The sequence below is a fragment of the Melanotaenia boesemani genome, chromosome 9 (genome assembly GCF_017639745.1).
Source record: "Melanotaenia boesemani isolate fMelBoe1 chromosome 9, fMelBoe1.pri, whole genome shotgun sequence".
Taxonomy (NCBI): domain Eukaryota; kingdom Metazoa; phylum Chordata; class Actinopteri; order Atheriniformes; family Melanotaeniidae; genus Melanotaenia; species Melanotaenia boesemani.
Window position 1 is genome coordinate 21,476,468 of NC_055690.1, and position 18,567 is coordinate 21,495,034.

An 18,567-nucleotide genomic window follows, 5' to 3' on the forward strand; every position below is an offset into this window, starting at 1 on the left:
TGCAAGCTGCTCTCTAGTGTTTCTTCATGGGAAACCAGTAAAAATGTATTCTGAATGTGTGCCTTTTTCATTTAAAAACACATCACCTGTCTGGAATCACTCTAATTTCCTTGGTAAAGATGAACACGTAGCCTATTTTACTTAACAGCTTAGCGTTTTGCCCTCACGAGACTTCAACATAATTTGTGAAAGTACTACATATTACAGTGATGGATAATAACTATTTCAAACTTTCTGATTAAACTTGGTTGAACAGGTGCGGAGTGCTGCATGATCCTGCATCCACGTGTTGGTCTGATTGTAGATAGGGAATTTCTCTGTGAGATTTGCCATTTTAACTGGGAATGCTCCAGTAATTTAACAATATTTTTTAATGGGAAGCTTTGTTTTTTCCTTGAAGAAATATTTTATGTAATGTTCTCAAACCTAGGAGCACTTGTCCTTTCAGTAATAAAACACTACTCTGTGTGTAGCAGTAGTTGGTGTGCTTCACACTCACACAGCTTTTGATAACCCAATAAAATGGTTATAATTGTGGACATGTGCAAATCTAATTTTTACAGCCTGCATGGAGTGAAAACTTTGCACACCACCTGTGAGCTGTAAGATTCCAGTCTGTGAACCACTGGTCCAGACCACTGAACTTTTTCCTCTTTTTATCTCTGTGCTTTGACACTTTCATTTTTAACTATCATGATTAGTAGTACAAGCTGATGTTGAAAAAAAAAAAATCCATGACCCCCCTAATGTCTATGTGTGTGTTCTCCCAGCTCTTCGGGGAACCTACACAATTAGTCACCTCAGGTTGTTTGGGTCTTGCCACCTCTGGTTCAGTCTTCAAGTGAAATATGCAGCTCAACCAGACAGAAATGAGATGACTGACTACTCGACTCTGTCATGGATGTTTTACGTCTTCTGACTGAATCCGAACAGATAAAATGCTCTTATATCCCTCGGCAGTCATCTTTTCCCTTTCAATATCGATGAAATCGTTAGTAAATGTCAGTGTTCTATTTTTTTTCCACTGTTTTTGACAGTTTCTCTCTACACTCAATATGAAAACACGGATTCTTACATTTTAGAGAGCTCTCATGTTTTACTGTGCTTTGTACTGTAGAAACCTCTTTTTGACTACACAAAGCTCTCATGGTTATTTATTAAATTGCCACGAAATGTAATCCACTGATTAAAGTTCTTCAACCTCACTTTTACTACCTTTACTGTAAATGTGTCATTTAATTACATAAAGAAAAAAAGCCAGTTTAAGAGGCAACGAGGACTTTATTGAAGAAAAGTCAGGAGAGTGTTAAAACATCCAACTTTCATACTGTATACCCAAGCTTGTCTTCTGTCTGGATGAGCACTTACTTAATTTTCATTTCAGTGTATTTATCTTTTTATTTATCTACTCTTTGGTCAGGTCTGTGCACTGACACCACCTGGTTAAGTTTTGAAAAAGTACTTGCCCTAGGTGCAGACACAAGATTCTGACTTTAAATTTGCAATTTCACTCAAAATAGATTTTTAATTTAAAATTGATGCAAGACATTGTATAGTTTCTGTATGACAAACGACTCCATGGAGTCCGTGGTGGCCAACGAAGGCAGACGTTTGAAAGCAGATTGGAATTTATATTAATTGTATGACCAACTTAGTTTCTTTTATTATTATTATTGTTGTTGTTGTTGTTTTTAAGTTGCATAGCATTTTCTGAGCTACTTATTTTCTTCTGTGCATCAAGACTCATGCTGAGAATGTGCCATCTTCAAACATCCATCTGAAATTCATAACACTTAAAGTCAAGCTGGGATCATGAAAAACAATCCCACTGCATCTACACAATTAAAATCATTTCAGAAAACAACTCACACTCTTAACTCATGTAATCCAGGCAGCTGTGTCATATCTATTAAACACACGTTATCTTCTTTAAATAAAAGCTGAGACTTGTACTTAAAAATCATAGTTTTATTTTATAATGCCAGTTTGTGTAGCCAGCTGTGTAAAAAGTGGGTAAATAAATCACCGCAGCATGCCGGCAATACACTCAAATCAGTCAGTTCTATAATTCAGTGAAGCCACACAGACAGGTGCAAATACAGGTGTGTGTTCTTATGTGTGTGTTTTTTGGGCATGCTGTGTGAATGTGAGCATACCTGTGCATGTTGTTGATCTTGTAAGGTGCAGTGTATTCATGTCTTACAGGCCTCGCGGGTGACTATGGGATTACTTTTTAATCATTCCATTCTATGCCCTTTCACCACGGAGGCCTGAAAATGGTTCTCCTTTGCCTCTCTTACACACATGGCTGATTGCATTTGCCCTAGTAACCAGCACCAAATTACCATGACATACACACACTTTATTCACACGAGAACAGCACACTTCTTCAAGCCTCACACTAACGACAGCTGAGTGTTAATTATAAACCAGGGATTATAAACTCACAAGAAATGCCATTCTCTTTTCTACTATGGAGGATGAAAGCATGTGTACATAAGAGGAGAAAAACTAATTTTCACTGAAATGTCCCTGTCAAAAGATGTGTTTTCACCCCCATTGGTAAAGTTTTTCAATCAGTTCTTGTAAATGTAAAATTCGGTGAACAAGATGAGATATGTGTCACATCTCGGGGATATTATTCCATTCATGTGCAAATATTCAGAAACCAGATTTTAAGTCTTAAGCCCCCAGATATCACTATTTCTGTCTCTTTGTGTCTGTAACTCTGTTGATCTCTTTCTATTTCTATATTTTTCTGTCTCCACATGCAAGAACATTTCATGTTCATGTCAATCTTTCCCACAGGATAAACTCACATTGGCAGAAAACTTTAAATCAAGACAAATGGATTTGTCCTTGTGCACATTCCACTGACACATGAGTTCAGGCTTCTTTTAGAAGATTGGGGCTCAGCCTGCTGTTCAGAGCCTAGCATATATATACATTAATAGCTTAATGTCAATATTTGACCTTTTTTTTGCCACTATTATGTTTAGTCTCTCTCTATTCTCCTCTCACCTTTCCTTATTATTTTCACTTCCTCAGTGTGCCAGATTATGTCTAAAGGGGTGGTAGCAGTCCTCGGTCCATCTGCCAGCCCGGCTTCCAACTCCATCATCAGCAATATTTGTGGAGAGAAGGAGGTGAGTTCCTTCATCCAATGTTGTTATTGCTCAATATTAAGCAACCTGCTTACAGTTTGATCTCAATTAAGAGTTTGGAGCAATGATGCTCATTTGCAGGTTCTTGAAGGCGATTGATGGGGAATGAAATCCAAGTTGTTAGAGAAAATGATGAAACACTTCAACGATCATCATAACTCTCCATTCTATCCAAATCAAAGCACAGCTGGACATTTTATTTCTGATTTTCCCCTCATTATCTCAGAAAGGTTTGGCCCACACAGGCTTGCATTGTTTTTTAGAGCGTTGTAGAAACAAATACAAAGAAATAAAAGTCCAGTTTTTTCTTATTTTTTTTCTTTCTTTTTTTTTTTTTTTTTTGTTTACTTCCCAACAAACATACTAAAAACAAAGCTACCTATTCAGTATGCCCACACATTTTTAGTTTATGAGACTTGGGAGGTTTTAATAAGATTTCAGATTTATACCACCTGGAAAAATGTATCTTGATGCCAGATGTCAAGAAATAGTGTTTCTGGCTTATTAAAAATTAAAAGCTAGGTTCAAATAACTAAAAAACAAGAAGACGGCTGGCAGTCGTCTGCTAACTGTATGAGTGAATGGGTGAATATGACATGCAGTGTGAAGCTCTTTGGGGTGTCAGCATGACTAGAAAAGTGCTATATAAGTACTGTGCATTTACCAAGTGCATTTAGAGAGAGTGAATCTACACCTGATCGTCCACTCTGCTATGTCTGAGTCTGAATCACAGGTAACTATTTTGAATCTTTACCATATTTATCAAGCTCTTTGTTTGCCTTGCCTCATCTCTCCATCACGAATCAGCTTTGTAGGTTTGTATCATTTTGATGACACAGACAGCAATGAAAACATCATCTCTACTGAGGCTCTGTTTTCTTGTCACGGGCATTAAGAGACAATTTACTACTTTGCTGCAACTCACCAAATGTAATACTATAGTATTTGTAGAAATCCACTGATTTCATGAAGCCAGTTTCAAAACTATTGATAACTTCTGTCCCATTTTAGCATATAAACTACAGATTTACCATTTGGTTTTTTACCAGGTTGTTGTGTTGCATTTCTCACATAATTATCTCTTTGGTACAAAGAAAAAGCCATGTTTTGACTGCATGACTGTGATAAGCATGACTACTGTACTAAAAGACATCCCATTACCATCCTTGTCACTAAAGAGCCTCTGCTAATGTAAAGACATCATTCTGTAATAAATGTAGACAAACCAGGACTCCCTGCTGCTAAAGTCTCTGGTGGCACTGACAGGAGGGAATAACGTCTCTGAAACACTGACTGCGATAATACCACTATATGAATATTAAAGACCTCATCACAAGAGAATCCACATTGCTCCAGTCGTTAACTGATAAATTCAGTGTAAAAGAGGAGATACTAGCCCTAAAGATTCCCTCACACTGTCTCAGATTTTGTCCTTATATATCCTTTTTTATTGTTAACAGATGGGGTAATCATCTGGATTAACGTGGTACTTTGAAGCTGAGCCAGTTATGTGCTTTTGTCACAGAAAGTGACGGGATTAGAAGATCTGCTGTTGTCGTAGTAAATTAATCTTTGTATTTTCCTCGTGTAACACTTCATTAAGCAGTGATACTCAGCAGGCCATGGCCAGTGCTGATACCAGAGCTGTACTCCGTACTCAGACTAACACAAAATAATTCAGTTCTGTGACACTGACAGGAAAAATATGCAATGTGTTATCGCACATAACTTGACAGCTTCATAGAAACAGAGAGCTGGGTTTGTGATATGCCAGTTGGCATCCATTCTCATCTGCTCTGTAAGTGTAATATTATAATGAATCCACAAATCACTCTTGGCAACAGTCTTCTACAAATAAGACTTAAATAGGGGATACAGCTCTTTGGTTTTAGAACTGAAGCTGCATTACATTTTATGCTGAACAACTCAATCCCTGTACTTATTGTGTGACTATTTAATCCTTGCTTTGGTAAACCATTCATCCTTTTACAACAGTGTCATGGTCATTTTATATTCAATAAAAGTAGTATTATTGAAATAGTAGTGTTTGATGTGGAATTGCCCCTCCGTTTTTCTTTAGCCCTTCTCATTAGAGCCAGTTAATATTCAGATATTTGAGTCCAGACTCAAACTTATGTACTCTCAAATTATACCAAGAATTATACATGCAGCAGCCATGTTGTAGATAACATCCATATCAAGTGTTGTCCACCCACTGGCAAAAACCTATTGCATCTGTAGGCTAAAAGAGAAAAAGAAAAAGAGAAAACAAGCAACTTCAGTATCATTCTGAATGTTTTTTTTCCCATCATATTTCTATGGAAAAATGGCCATTCTTGAGTGTAGAAGGAGCTGTGCTGATAAATGTAAATATTTTATTTTAAGGTTATAAAAACATGCTGCGTTAAACAAAGGCATACATTAACAGAAATATAATTTTAATGATACAATCAACTGTTTCTAATAGTTCTTTGTTTTTTTTGTCCACTATAACTTTAAAGCAGAAATACTGTCCCCCTTCTGTCTCTTCAACTGAATATTATCATGGAAATAAATATCTGGCTTGACACGATGGCTTCAGCATCCACCTTGCTTCCTGTCTCTTCTCTGAGCTCTCTCTAGCCAGCAATATTCAGTACAACATTAACTCTTGTCTTATCTCTTGTTCTGTCATTTTCTCCCTGTTCTCCGATGCACGGCATCGACAGCTCTAGGAATGTGCATAATGAATTTCACTGTCCTGTTAAGTCAGAAGCATGGACTTTTTAAGGTCAGAAAACTGTGTAGTAATGCTTTAAGAAATCGCAGTGAGATTCTTTTGTTGTGTTTGTTTTTTCCTTTTAAAATGTTGGATTCATTCAGAGGCTTTAGGTAAAAGCAGCAACTATCAGTACGTTAATCTACCACAACAAGAAAAGGTCTTGCACGGAAAACACCACTTAAGTAGAGTTACAGAAATATTAAGGCATAACCATCAGCACTTATAGAGCACTTAAAGTTGTTCTGGCACTTGGGGTCCACTTGAGCTGGTCCTGTGAAGTCTGTTAGACTGTAAATGGTTTGGGGTAATACACTGAGAAATGCAAAGTTTAATGTGATGTGACAACAGGCCCAGACTGACCCACGGGAGAAGCAGGACAATTTCCGGCAGCCTGGACCTGAAAGTGGCCTGACTGTACTTGTGTGAGCACATGTGTGCAGTATATGAACAGCCTGACTTTTTGTCCCAGTCCAGCCCTACCTCACAATAACATCACGGTAAATTCCATTTTTGAGCTTAATACGTAGCTAATTGGAATTGTACACTCTTTTTTCCTTAGTCTTTTTCTACCTCCAGTTAAAAAGAAGAAGAGAACAACAGTGACATCAACTGTTTCATCCGTTTGTTGTTTGTTAGCTGTCTCTTCTTGTTTGTCTCGAAGATGTGCTGTTTCTATATAAGCACAGCATTGGTGCTGTTGCCTGTAAAATATTTTAACAGCATGTTATCAGAAGCAATTTTATGTCCAACCCTGAGATATGTCTTATTTTATTTGTGCTCCTTCCCACCCAGCTAGTTGGGAATCTGCAACTATTTTGCCATAACAAGGAGGTCCCTGAAGTTTTGTTTGAGTAATCTTTTCTAGAGGGACTTTTGCCCTGTAGCAGGATATAACATTAGGGCATCTATTGTTTTACCAAAGCTCTAAAATGATAAAACAAACTAAAATATATATTTACATCGGCAGTCAGGTTGTTTGTACTTTGAAAATGACTGCAAGGTCTATTCAGCGTCTGTTATTAAATATACTGTTAATTTGGTTAGAGCAGCTGTGTTTTCATCTGTAAAAAGGCCAGTAAGTTAATTAACAGTGGTTCACCACTGTTGAATATAAAACATTCAGTAAAATAGCAGGCAGAAGTTAGTGAGATGAGCCACAACAACGCACAAGGAAAAAAGCTGCCTGAAGTATGTGAATTAATAAATTTTGTCCAGTTGGGGTCCTTCCACACTGCAGCTGAATTCTGATTTTTTTGCTCATATGTGACTCATACCGGTTTTTCAATATCACAAATTTATTTTGTTTGTTTTGTTTGTTTGTTTTTTTTTAAATCCAACCGACTTTCACATGTGGTCCTAAATCGGATACATATCCGATATGTGTCGCAGCGACCTCAGTCCAAACGGTCATGTCGTATTTCATCTGACTTTTACGCCATTGAAGTGAGATAGAATCACAAATCTGTGCCAGAGGAGGTGGGACACGGTAAGATCGAATGTAAACAACAAACAAAACAATGTTAGATCGGAATTTTTTTTCGGCTCTGACTGCGCAACAACTCCGAAACTGACACACACACACACACACTACAGAGAGTAGCATTCATATTTACCTCTGTAAACACACCATGTCGTGTGTCACGTCAGGTTTTCCTCTGCGCATGCGTGTCATCTCAGGGCCACATACAGTTCATACTTAAGAGTGATCGAGGTCAGTCTTAGGGTTTGAATAATGGGGGAGCTAAGAGGACCTTGGCTCCTCTGAAAGGGGGCTCCCTTAAAGACACTCAGCTGATACTCTAAGGGGGATCCCTAAAACAATAGTCCACGTTAGGTTACATTTAGTTTTTTCATAAGGCTGCAGGTGCTTGTTAAAAAAATAGCATTGCTTTGTCAGCATTGTGTGTTTATTCATTGATTTTATTTAATTAATTAAATCTTTCAAATGATGCAGGTGATCCGTTCTGTTTCCCTCAGCACCATGGGCAGCAGCACTGCTTGTTGTGTGCTGTGAGTGTCCCTACAACGACCACCTAATAGGTATGCTTCTTTTTGTGGTTGTTAAAAGAATTTAATGGCCCAGTTTCTATTTAAATAAGTGCATGCAGGAGCTAACATAAGGCTTTTGGCAGTAACCATACTTTTTTAACCGTGCTACGTGCATGAATGTGTATGCACTTTATCAGTGTCACCAATGCTGAAGCTTGTCAACGATATCAGGTCACAGATCACCAACCAACCTAAACTCACTGATGACAGGCAGGTCTGTGTCAAGGGTGTGACTAAAGGTGCTGGAGCACCTGCCTCTGATTGTGTATGGTACCATATGAATGTGGCTGAAGTAGCTGAACATTGAGACAAAGTTTTCCTACTGAGTAAGATAATTCATTATGAATGATAAATAGCAGATTCACCCGCAATCAGATGAGAAGCACAAATCTTATACTATCAAATAACAGCTCCATTATGTAGCACACCAGAGAAACCAACAATCTATTGGAAAAAAAAATGTAAATCTTTATTCTGTGCTTGGTAGCCATACAGTCAGCAGCACATTTCTAAGGATGACTCAAGGGGAGGGGGGAAGAAATAAATTAGCAGCAGAACAAACTCAAACAAAGCCTGGTGTTGTGCAACAAGATCTGGAGGTTCATAGACTAAACAGATATACTTTTATATAAGGATCCACTTTGAGCCTTCCTTAAGAGCCCACATTGTTGCTCCTAATTGATGTACTGGTTAGTTAATATACAATTTATCACTTAGAATAAAGAATTTAATAAGAGATTATTTATAAAACTGAATATTATATTAATCACATCCTAAACTGGAGTCTATGATGTGTAATTTTTCTTATTCAAAGTAAAAGCATGTCACCCTGAACAGCCACCGGAGACTATGCGCACACCTGAGTCTAACCACCTTATCCTTCACTATGAGCATGTAAAACCATAGATGCTGGGCCCCAGTGGCTCGTTGCCTGGGACAATGACAGCAATATTGCAGCTGACAGACCCCACTAGGTGATGAGCACATCATTTTCTAGTCTCTATAAATCACTCCCTGGGTTCCCGTGCTGCTGCCGAGGCTATTCCCACTGAGGAGATGGAGGAGTGGGACTGAGCCCATCTGAGTTTCACACTAATGGTGACTAATAGAAATGGTCTGCCACTGCAGAGAAAAGGTTGACTGCATGCATTAGGTTCTGTCCATCTCAGGCAACGTGGTGAGCAAATTTTAGTGTCAGGATTTCAGAGAAAATGGCAGGTTATTATCCTCTGATAAGAAATATTGCCATAGGTTTTGAATGAGGGGCTCCTGCTGCTCTTCAGTTACTGTTGACTTGGCTGGTGAAGCCAACTGCACGTGCTGCATCTCTGTTGATGTAATATATGTTTATTATTTAACTCTAATTATTGGTTTTCAGGTACTCATACCAAACAATGGACCAAGGTCTTTAGCTAAAGGAATCTTTCATATAAAAATTAATTGCATGTCAGTGATTACATTTATTTTGGCCTTATACCATGTCCCAAGGCCAGACACCTTCAGCTCAGTTAAATCCTGTTTTATCCTTAGCTTCCTTTCATCTACCATAGAGGATGAAATTTGCTATATTGCCATGTGTACTTAAGCAGAGAAACATATTCCACTATGATTCAAACATGTGTCAGAAGTGTTCATGAATATTAATGTTAAGTCTGATGCCCAGAGGTTGTTTTGGGCTTGCAAAACCATATGCTTGCAGGGGTGCAGGAAGATTACTCAGCTGCATTTCAGACAGGTGGTGCTCAGGTTGGATTTAAAGGTGAACCTAAGGTCTACAGGGCAAACAAAAGAAGCGTATTGAATTGAAGTCTGGGGGAGGGGGGTTCAGTGCTGTAGCCAAGCCTTGAAGAAAGACTTCATTGCTTTCAAACTCCCTCAAATACTCTCAAAGCATCTTCAAGCAACCACCCAGAAAGAGAAAATGTTCTGAACAATCTGAAAATTGCTTCCAATTTGAATGTCATCTATGTACAGACATTTAAGTACACATTAGTTAGGCATTTAGGTTTTTTTTTTTTCAACCCACAGAGGCAGAAGCTCTCACTCAGTCTCATTTTCTATTTCTTCCCTTGTTTAGTTTTTTTCTTAGAGAGAGAGGGAGAGAAAGCGATAACGCCAAAAATCTCATTCAGTCCCAGTAAATAAAACATGTTTTTACTTTCTGAGACTGAGTTTATTTCCAAGACATTTTGGAGTCAAATGCATTTCTCAAGATTGCTTTATTAGTAGGCAAATGAACTCTGTGGGATTTCTGCATATAACCAGACAGGAGCAGTCGCCCAACATCAGATCAGTATATTGCTTGTGAAATTTTTTGACCAGATTTGAAGCTCCTGCTTTCACAGATAAAGATTTTTCTGGTTTATTGCTTCTCTTTTGTCATAATTGCAAAGCATTTATAAGAAACTCATTTGGTAAATGCAGTTTTTGATCAGTTATTTTTCCACCCACATGTCCAGAATCCTACCCTGCAGTGTTCAGAGTGATTTTGATGGGAGAGCTGTCCAGCTGCTTAGTACACACGTTCTGGCGCATCGTTTTGTCACATGGTAAACCAGCCAGCCAACCCAGCAAATCCTCCCTGGCCAGACATTGTTCTCCTGGTGGGTTTGCTCACTTTCTCCCCTCCAGATGTTGCACTACTACAGCTGGTTCCAGCAAAGCCAGAATCCCACATCAACATCAACTTGTACAGTTAGTTTTCAAGCTCCTTCACACAGTTGCACACAATTGTTATCCAAGTATTGTATTCCCTCTGTTATTAGATTAAAGTAATTTATGTTTTAACATTGCCTTTTCATATTGTGAAGCAGATGATAAATGACTGTTACTGCATCAATCTTTTGACTTCATATTATTTTATGCTCTGTTACTCATCATTGCATAATATATTTTTTATAATAATTGTAATTACGTTTAGAGTTTTAGCAGCTTTAAATTAATCTTACATTGCAGGAGGCAGTATCTAAACAAGATCTGAAGAATGAATCTAAAAGCTAAACAGCAGCTCACAGTCAGGGTCACCTTCACTCCAAAGTCTTGGAATTCTCTTTGTCCCAGCTTGATGCTCAACACATCACTCCTTCATTCAACTATTTCAGAATTTAAATTTATATCTCCCATTATCACATCCACCTCATTTATTACCCAGTTTGGTGCTTTGTGAACACTGCATGATACAAATTTAGTTATTTGTTCAGTGCAGTTGTATTGAGAGCTATCCAAGTATCAATTAAAGGACAAATCTCAGGGTCTGTGCCTCCATCACTTGAGAGCCTACTTCAAGCAAAAGTAAGTGCCATATTAAATCTGATGTGGTGACCTACCTTAAGTTCTCCAGATGGATGGAATGGCATCTATTTTTCTCAGTCTTCTGTTTGAAGTAATTTTTTGTAATTGTTTTACCTGAAAGTGTTTGCTCAGTTGTCAAGGAGATGGATCAGTTGCAATCACATGCAATCGGTCATGGGTTACTGTTTAACCTTCACAACTAACCCATCTGCATGATTACATAGTGGTGAGGGAAAAAATGATTAATACACCAGCAAAATGGGTCTGTTTCAGATATACCATCCTGAAAAGCATCAAGACAACGATAATAAACAACTTTTCCTTTTCTCTGCATTACCTGTGCTGATTTAACTTATAGCATTTTCATTTCAGTCACTGTCATATGTCTTCTTTATGTTTGTTATTTACTTTCATTGTACCAGTTTCCCACCTTTCTGTGTTCATCTGACCTGTAATATCAGCTATTATCCCCCTGAAAAAGTCTCAGCCCTCACTCATTTCTTTGTTTTCTTTCTGCTCTCTCTTCAGTTGTCTCTTGCTGCCATTTCTTTTCTAAATCACTCCATCTCAGATACCAGCTACAGATGATTTGAAGGTCACAATCTGAGCATTTTAAGAAAACTGATAGAGACAACTACTGGCAGAGAGTTTTCAAACAGTGGCTCCCTCTTTTCCTATTCAGCCTCCATCAGTCTCACAATTAATTTTTTATGGGTTGTGTATCAGGTCTGTTGCACTGTAGTTGTAGGTTGACTCTAAAAGAACTATGTGTAAACTCAAACTCTCTGTAGCTGCAAGGGCTGTTCTTTTGGCAGCAAGTGACACCTTATTGGTCTTAATTAGCACCGCAGCACTTTTAGACAGTAATCCATGCCTTTGTAACCACCCGGCTGGATTACTGCAATGCACTTTATATTGGGGTGAATCAGTCCTTTATTTCTCGACTGCAGCTTGTACAAAATGCAGCTGCACATCTTTTTACTGGCACGCACGAGTATGAGCACAACACCCCCGTTTCATTTTCTCTTCATTGGCTGCCTAGACCCATTTTAAATTGCTTTTATTTGTTTTTAAGTGTTTAAATGGTGCTGCCCTATTGTACCTCTCTGAGCTCCTCCGTCCCCATGTACCTTCTCGGGCCCTCAGGTTGGCTGTCCAGCTCCTCCTGAGTGTGTCCAGAACTATCCGGAAGCCCAGAGGGGACAGGGCCTTTGCAGTGGCAGCACCTAAAACTGTGGAAACAACTGCTTTTACACATTAGACAGGCCCCCACTCTATCTATTTTTAAATCTCTTCTTAAAACCCATCTGCTCACCTTGGCTTTTAACATCAAATAAGATGTTGACATTTTGATCTGATTTCAGTTTGATATGATTTTAGTTATTTTAATTATTTTAATTTATTTTTTTTTACTTTATTTTATTTTATATTTTTAAGTTATTTGTATACTATTTTTTTTAAATAAGATGTTGTGTGCACATTGCAGCACCTTGTTTCATCCACCTGGTGCTTTTGAAGTGCATTTTTTTTTTGTTTTTTACTTGTCCTGTCCAGCATCATAGCAAGCAAAATGATAATCTGGTTGCTGTATCGTACTGAACAAATTTGCTCTGCCAAGGGGAGGCCTATGGGTAAGGCTCCTCTTGATAATGTGCACTTAACCCCCCCCAACCACACACAGAAACACATGCACACACCTATTTCCTTGCACACTCCCGCTCATCCTAACTTTGAAGTGCATTATAAATAATGTTGGAGTTGCAGTTAATTCTGAAGCTGGTGTGAGGGCAGATTTTCTGCCCAGCTAATGAAGGAGCCACATCAGTGTCTTGTATTATGCAGTAGCAGAAGAGCGTCTGCAATATTTCAGCATTTCAGCATTTCAGCATGGCTCAGTGGGTAGAGTTGTTGTCCTGCAGCCCAAGGGTTCCCGGTTCAATCCCCACCTGTCGAGCCCATGTCGAGGTGTTCCTGAGCAAGACACTGAACCCCTCAATTGCTCCTGAAGGGTTGTGGTTGAGGGCATTGCATAGCGTCAGTGTGTGAATGTGTGTGTGAATAATGGATCCACAATATAAAGGGCTTTGGGTGACTTGATATAAATCTAATGTATTATTATTATTTATACAGATAAAACAATTCTACACAATTTTTGTTGTTTTTGCTTCAGACAGTTTTGTGCAATTTCATTCCAAAGCTGAATGCACTTCATATTCCAATTTTCACATTTTCATCGAGTAGTTTTATTTCTTTCGTTTTACTTGTTCTTCTCTGTAGTTGTTTTTATGACTGGAATTAATGTGATGGAAAGAAAAAGTGCTTTTTTTTACATAAAGAAAAGAAAATCCTACAAAGACTTCTATGAAAATTCAGTAGTTATTTTGCTTGTGTGCATCATATTCATCTGTGTGTGTGTGTGTGTGTATATATATATATATATATATATATATATATATATATATATATATATATATATATATATATAGGAGGGTTTTAGAAATTGAACATTAGACTCTGATGTAAAAGTAGAAACAGTCTAATAGCAGGTGCTAAGCTTAAGAAGTCTCAGAACTGGGACTGCATCATCCCTCACACATTTATTTCCCTTCCTGGACTTCTAAAGAGCTTTTCTATTTCCCTCAAATTAAAGGATAAACCTCTAGTGCTTCTTAATGACTAGGCTGCATAGTGTAGTCGATGGCTGTTCCCTTTTGCATGATTTTAACTTTCTCTATTAGGACACAGTTTCAGTGAAGTATAAGCTGCTATTGTGTTAATTATTCCAGAAAACCAATATGCCCAATGCAACGCTGGCATTTCTGTTTTGCATTTACAATGGTGCTTAAGTTCTGAATTTCTGCATAATTATGACCTTAAGAAATAGTTTTTGCACAATTCTTGAAAGAAAAAAGAACTGCCAATTAAACCAATAAAGCCTAAGAAATGTTAAAATTGATCACTTCTTTACTGAAGAAAATGATCCATGTTACACGTGTGTGAAAGAAATTTTTATATAAGTTAATTCAATTTCAACATTAAAGTCAAATGTTTTCAGTCTGTAGGATAGTAATTATGTGTGTGGGGGCCTGTTTTATTTCTCTGGAAGTGATCTGTCAGTGTCTGAGCTTTACGAGTCCTGTTTTAGATTTGTACGGTAGCTCAAAAAAAGCAATTTTCTGAGAAGCTCACAAAAAGAGTTGTGGATAATAAATGGGAAATGAGTTTGGACTCCACTATCTACAGTCAAGCTGTGTAAGTGGAAAAAACTCAAAACCACTGTTCCTCACCAGGACAGGTCAAACAAAGATTATTAGGAGAGTAAGATGTATTGCAGTTTTCTGACATTGCAAGTTCAAAAAATCCACAGTAACTTTCCTCAACTATAGGCTGAACTGGTTTTGGAGTTTTTTCTTTTACTCTTTTCTTCTTCCAGTGTGATTTTGTAATTAGTTTTTACCATCTAATTTGTCATTTGTGTGACGTGATCATGGGGGGTGAGACAAGACACAGAAAATATTCTTTTGTGGGTTTTTTTATTCCCTGACTACTCTAAGAAGCAAAGTATACATTTTATAGTTTTGTGTTGGAACATTTAGAAATATTAAACAAAATATAAAATAAGGATTAAAAAATGCCTTTTCAAGACTTTACATCCACATGTTGTGTGGCTGCTGACCCAAAACAAGCTGTGGCTATAATACCCTGTCACTAGTTCTAACAGTCAAGCTCTCAATACTAGTAAAACAAGTGCATGTGCTCAGTATTAACAACATATAAACAATAGTAAATTCAGTCAGCAGAGACAGCAGCAGTACATATCCCAAATCTTACATTAAAGTGTATAAATAATAAACATACGTTCATGAGTTTAACTGTAAACTTTCTCTCATGAACTTCAAGTAGAAAAAAAAAATCATGAACTTACTTTTTCAGTCCATTGCCTGCATGCTGGGACACACACAGACTCAAAGGGTTCAATACAGCAGGATACAGTTTCTTCCCTCCAAGTCAAACAGGAACATACAAAGTTGTACAAAATAGATAAAATTAAGGTGAATTACTTTGAAATCTGTCAGGACGCTGTTACAACTTCCACTAACTTGCTCTTTAGTGCTGCTCATGGGATTTTTATCCAGATTGGTACCGCTGCATTTAAAAAATGTACTTATTGCATCTATAGACAGTAACCCTTTCAAAATGAGTCTTTAAGATTGGCAGAGCAGGGCACGGGAGGATGTGCAGGAGGTTGTCAGAGCAGGAGCAGAATTCACAACAAAGATAACATGCCATGATGCGTTCAGGGTCCTTGCTGTAGTTTTGTTATTACTTACAGCTGTTCTGAGATCAAGCCTGGACCCAGTAGGATTCCTGTGTTAGTTAGTAAAATAAGGAATCGAACACGGTCAGTTTGTGGGGTTAATCGATCTAATCTGTTAACTGTACCTTGTATAACTCAGATTACAACAGAGACCAGTGTAAACTTCATAAAGCTAGATGTACTTAATGTTAGATCTCTGTCCAACAAGTCACTGTTAGTTAATGACTTCATCATTTCTCACAGTTTAGATTTTCTTTTTCTGACATAAACATGGTTAACAGAAGACACAAGTGCTACCGTTCTTAATCAAACAGCACCATCTCATTTTAGTTTTATGAATAAATGTCGAAACGGGAGGAAAGGGGGAGGAGAAGCTGCCTTATTTAAAGATTCATTCCAATGTAAAGAGATTTCATTTGCTGATTTTACTTCTTTTGAATATCTTAGTTTTATTTTAAGGGGCATTCCTAAAATCCTATTTCTAATCATCTACAGACGTCCAGGACACTGTGTAAATGTTATTGATGAATTTTCTGAATTATTGTTGGTTATCTCTACTGATTTGAACCATTTCATCTTAACTGGGGATTTTAACATTCACATAGATAACATGACGGATGGTAATGTCAAGGAATTTTCTTCCATATTGGACATGTTTGGTTTGTGTCAACATGTAAAACAACCGACCCACATTCAAGGTCACATTCTGGACCTGGTTATTTAAAAGGGTGTGGAAATTTCTTCTGTAGTGGTCACTGACTTGGCCATTTCTGACCATTTTTGTATTTTGTTTGATTTACTGATAACGCAGAATGTCCAACCAACCTGCTTCTCCATTAGGAAGAGGTACATTAATGAAAGAACAAGTGCTAAGTTTGTGAAGGCCATAGATATGTTACCAACAACCAGTGCAGAGTCAGTTGATGGACTCCTGGATCATTTCAATCTGAAAGTCTTGAATGTAATGGATGCTGTTGCACCGATAAGAATCAAGAGCACCTTGATCAAACAGAAAAACACCATGGAGAAACACCACTGTGGTTAGCAGTCTAAAAAGAGAATGCAGAAAAACAGAGCGGAAATGGCTGAAAAATAAACTTCAAATTCACTATGAGTTGTACAAACAAAGCCTGAGTAACTATAACAATGAGCTGTGCAAGGCCAGAGAGCTGCATTTATCTGAAATGATTAACAGGAATGTCAACAATTCTCGCACTGTCTTTGCTATGATTGAAAAACGTACTAATCCTCCTATACAGATATCACCAGAGCTCCTTTCCACTGAGAAATGCAACCAATTTGCCAACTTTTTTAGCCAAAAAATTTAAACAATTAGGCAAAATATTAATTCCACACGGTCAAACAAGAAAACTAGTCTGTGTCTAAAACCTGGAAATATTTCTGATGTTATGTCGCAATTTAAAATGGTTGATTTAAAATTCCTACAAGAAACAGTTTGGCATTTGAAATCAACAACATGCACTCTGGACATGATACCATCCGACTTTTTAAAAACAGTTTTTACCTCAGTAGAAAGTGATCTCCTACTGATAGTTAACAGCTCACTGGCATCAGGCATTTTTCCCAAGTCTCTAAAGATAGCTGCTATTAAGCCACTCCTAAAGAAAAGGACTCTAGACGCCTATATAGAACAACTATAGACCTGTCTCTAACCTCTCTTTTTTTTCCAAGATTGTTGAGAAAGTTGTATTTCACCAGCTTAATGACTTTTTAAATGAAAGTGGAAATCTTGATAAATTTCAGTTCGGCTTCCAACCTCATCACAGCACTGAAACAGCTCTGGTCAAAGTGTTAAATGACATTAGGTTGAATACTGATTCTGGTCAAGTATCAGTCCTGGTTCTGTTGGATCTCAGTGCTGTGTTTGATACTGTAGATCACAGAATGCTGTTGCTGGAAAACTGGGTTGGACTTTCTGGAGCGGTCCTTAACTGGTTCAGGTCCTATTTAGAAGGCCGGAGTTATTTTGTTACGATCGGCAGCTTTGAATCCGAGCGAGTGACCACGACTTGTGGAGTCCCCCAGGGGTCAGTCCTTGGACCTCTTCTGTTCAACTTGTATATGCTCCCTTTGGGTCAAATGTTACAGAACTATAGCATTAATTATCAAAGTTATGCAGATGATACACAACTTTATGTGTCTCTGTCACCAGATGACTACAGTCCAATAGACTTACTGTGTCAGTGTCTGGAGCAAATAAAAACCTGGATGAAGGAGAATTTTTTACAATTAAATGAAGACAAAACTGAAATTATTCTGTTTGGTAGCAAAGAGAAGAGGGTTAGCATTGATAAACACCTGGAGACTCGGGCTCTTAAAATCACCAACGAAGTTCGTAACCTTGGAGTGTTGATAGACTCAGATCTGACTTTCAGCAGCCACATCAAAGCTGTCACTAAGACAGCTTTTTACCAACTCAGAAACATCAACAGAATTAAAAGTCTAGTCTCCCAGAAAGACCAAGAGAAACTCATCCATGCATTCATCTCCAGTAGGCTGGATTACTGTAATGGTCTTGTAACAGGACTTCCTACAAAGAGCATTAAACATCTGCAGCTCATCCAGAACGCTGCTGCTAGAGTTTTAACCAGGACTAAGAGATCTGAACACATCACACCAGTTTTGAAATCTTTACACTGGCTTCCAGTCAGTCACAGACTAGATTTTAAAAACCTTCTGATTGTTTACAAATCCCACAATGGTTTAGGCCCAGAATACATCTGTGATATATTCAGAGAATATAAACCTAGCAGAGCTCTTAGATCCAAAGACTCTGGTCAACTAGTCCAGACCAGAGTCCAGACTAAACATGGAGAAGCAGCATTTAGCTGTTATGCTGCAAACAAGTGGAACAAACTGCCAGTGGAAATTAAACTTTCACCAAATGTAGACATTTTTAAATCCAGGTTAAAAACATTTCTTTTCTCATGTGCATATGCATGAAATCTGCATGTTGACTTTTA

General features: G+C 37.9%; 1 protein-coding gene across 1 annotated transcript in view; it reads left to right on the forward strand.

Moving 5' to 3' along the window:
- The window catches only part of grik4 (glutamate receptor, ionotropic, kainate 4), a 247,302-nt gene that overhangs the window by 117,926 nt on the left and 110,809 nt on the right, over positions 1-18,567 (forward strand). The window contains exon 4 of the mRNA XM_041995316.1: positions 3,049-3,146. Coding sequence (XP_041851250.1) covers positions 3,049-3,146 — 98 coding nt within the window. The remainder of the gene's footprint in view (positions 1-3,048; positions 3,147-18,567) is intronic.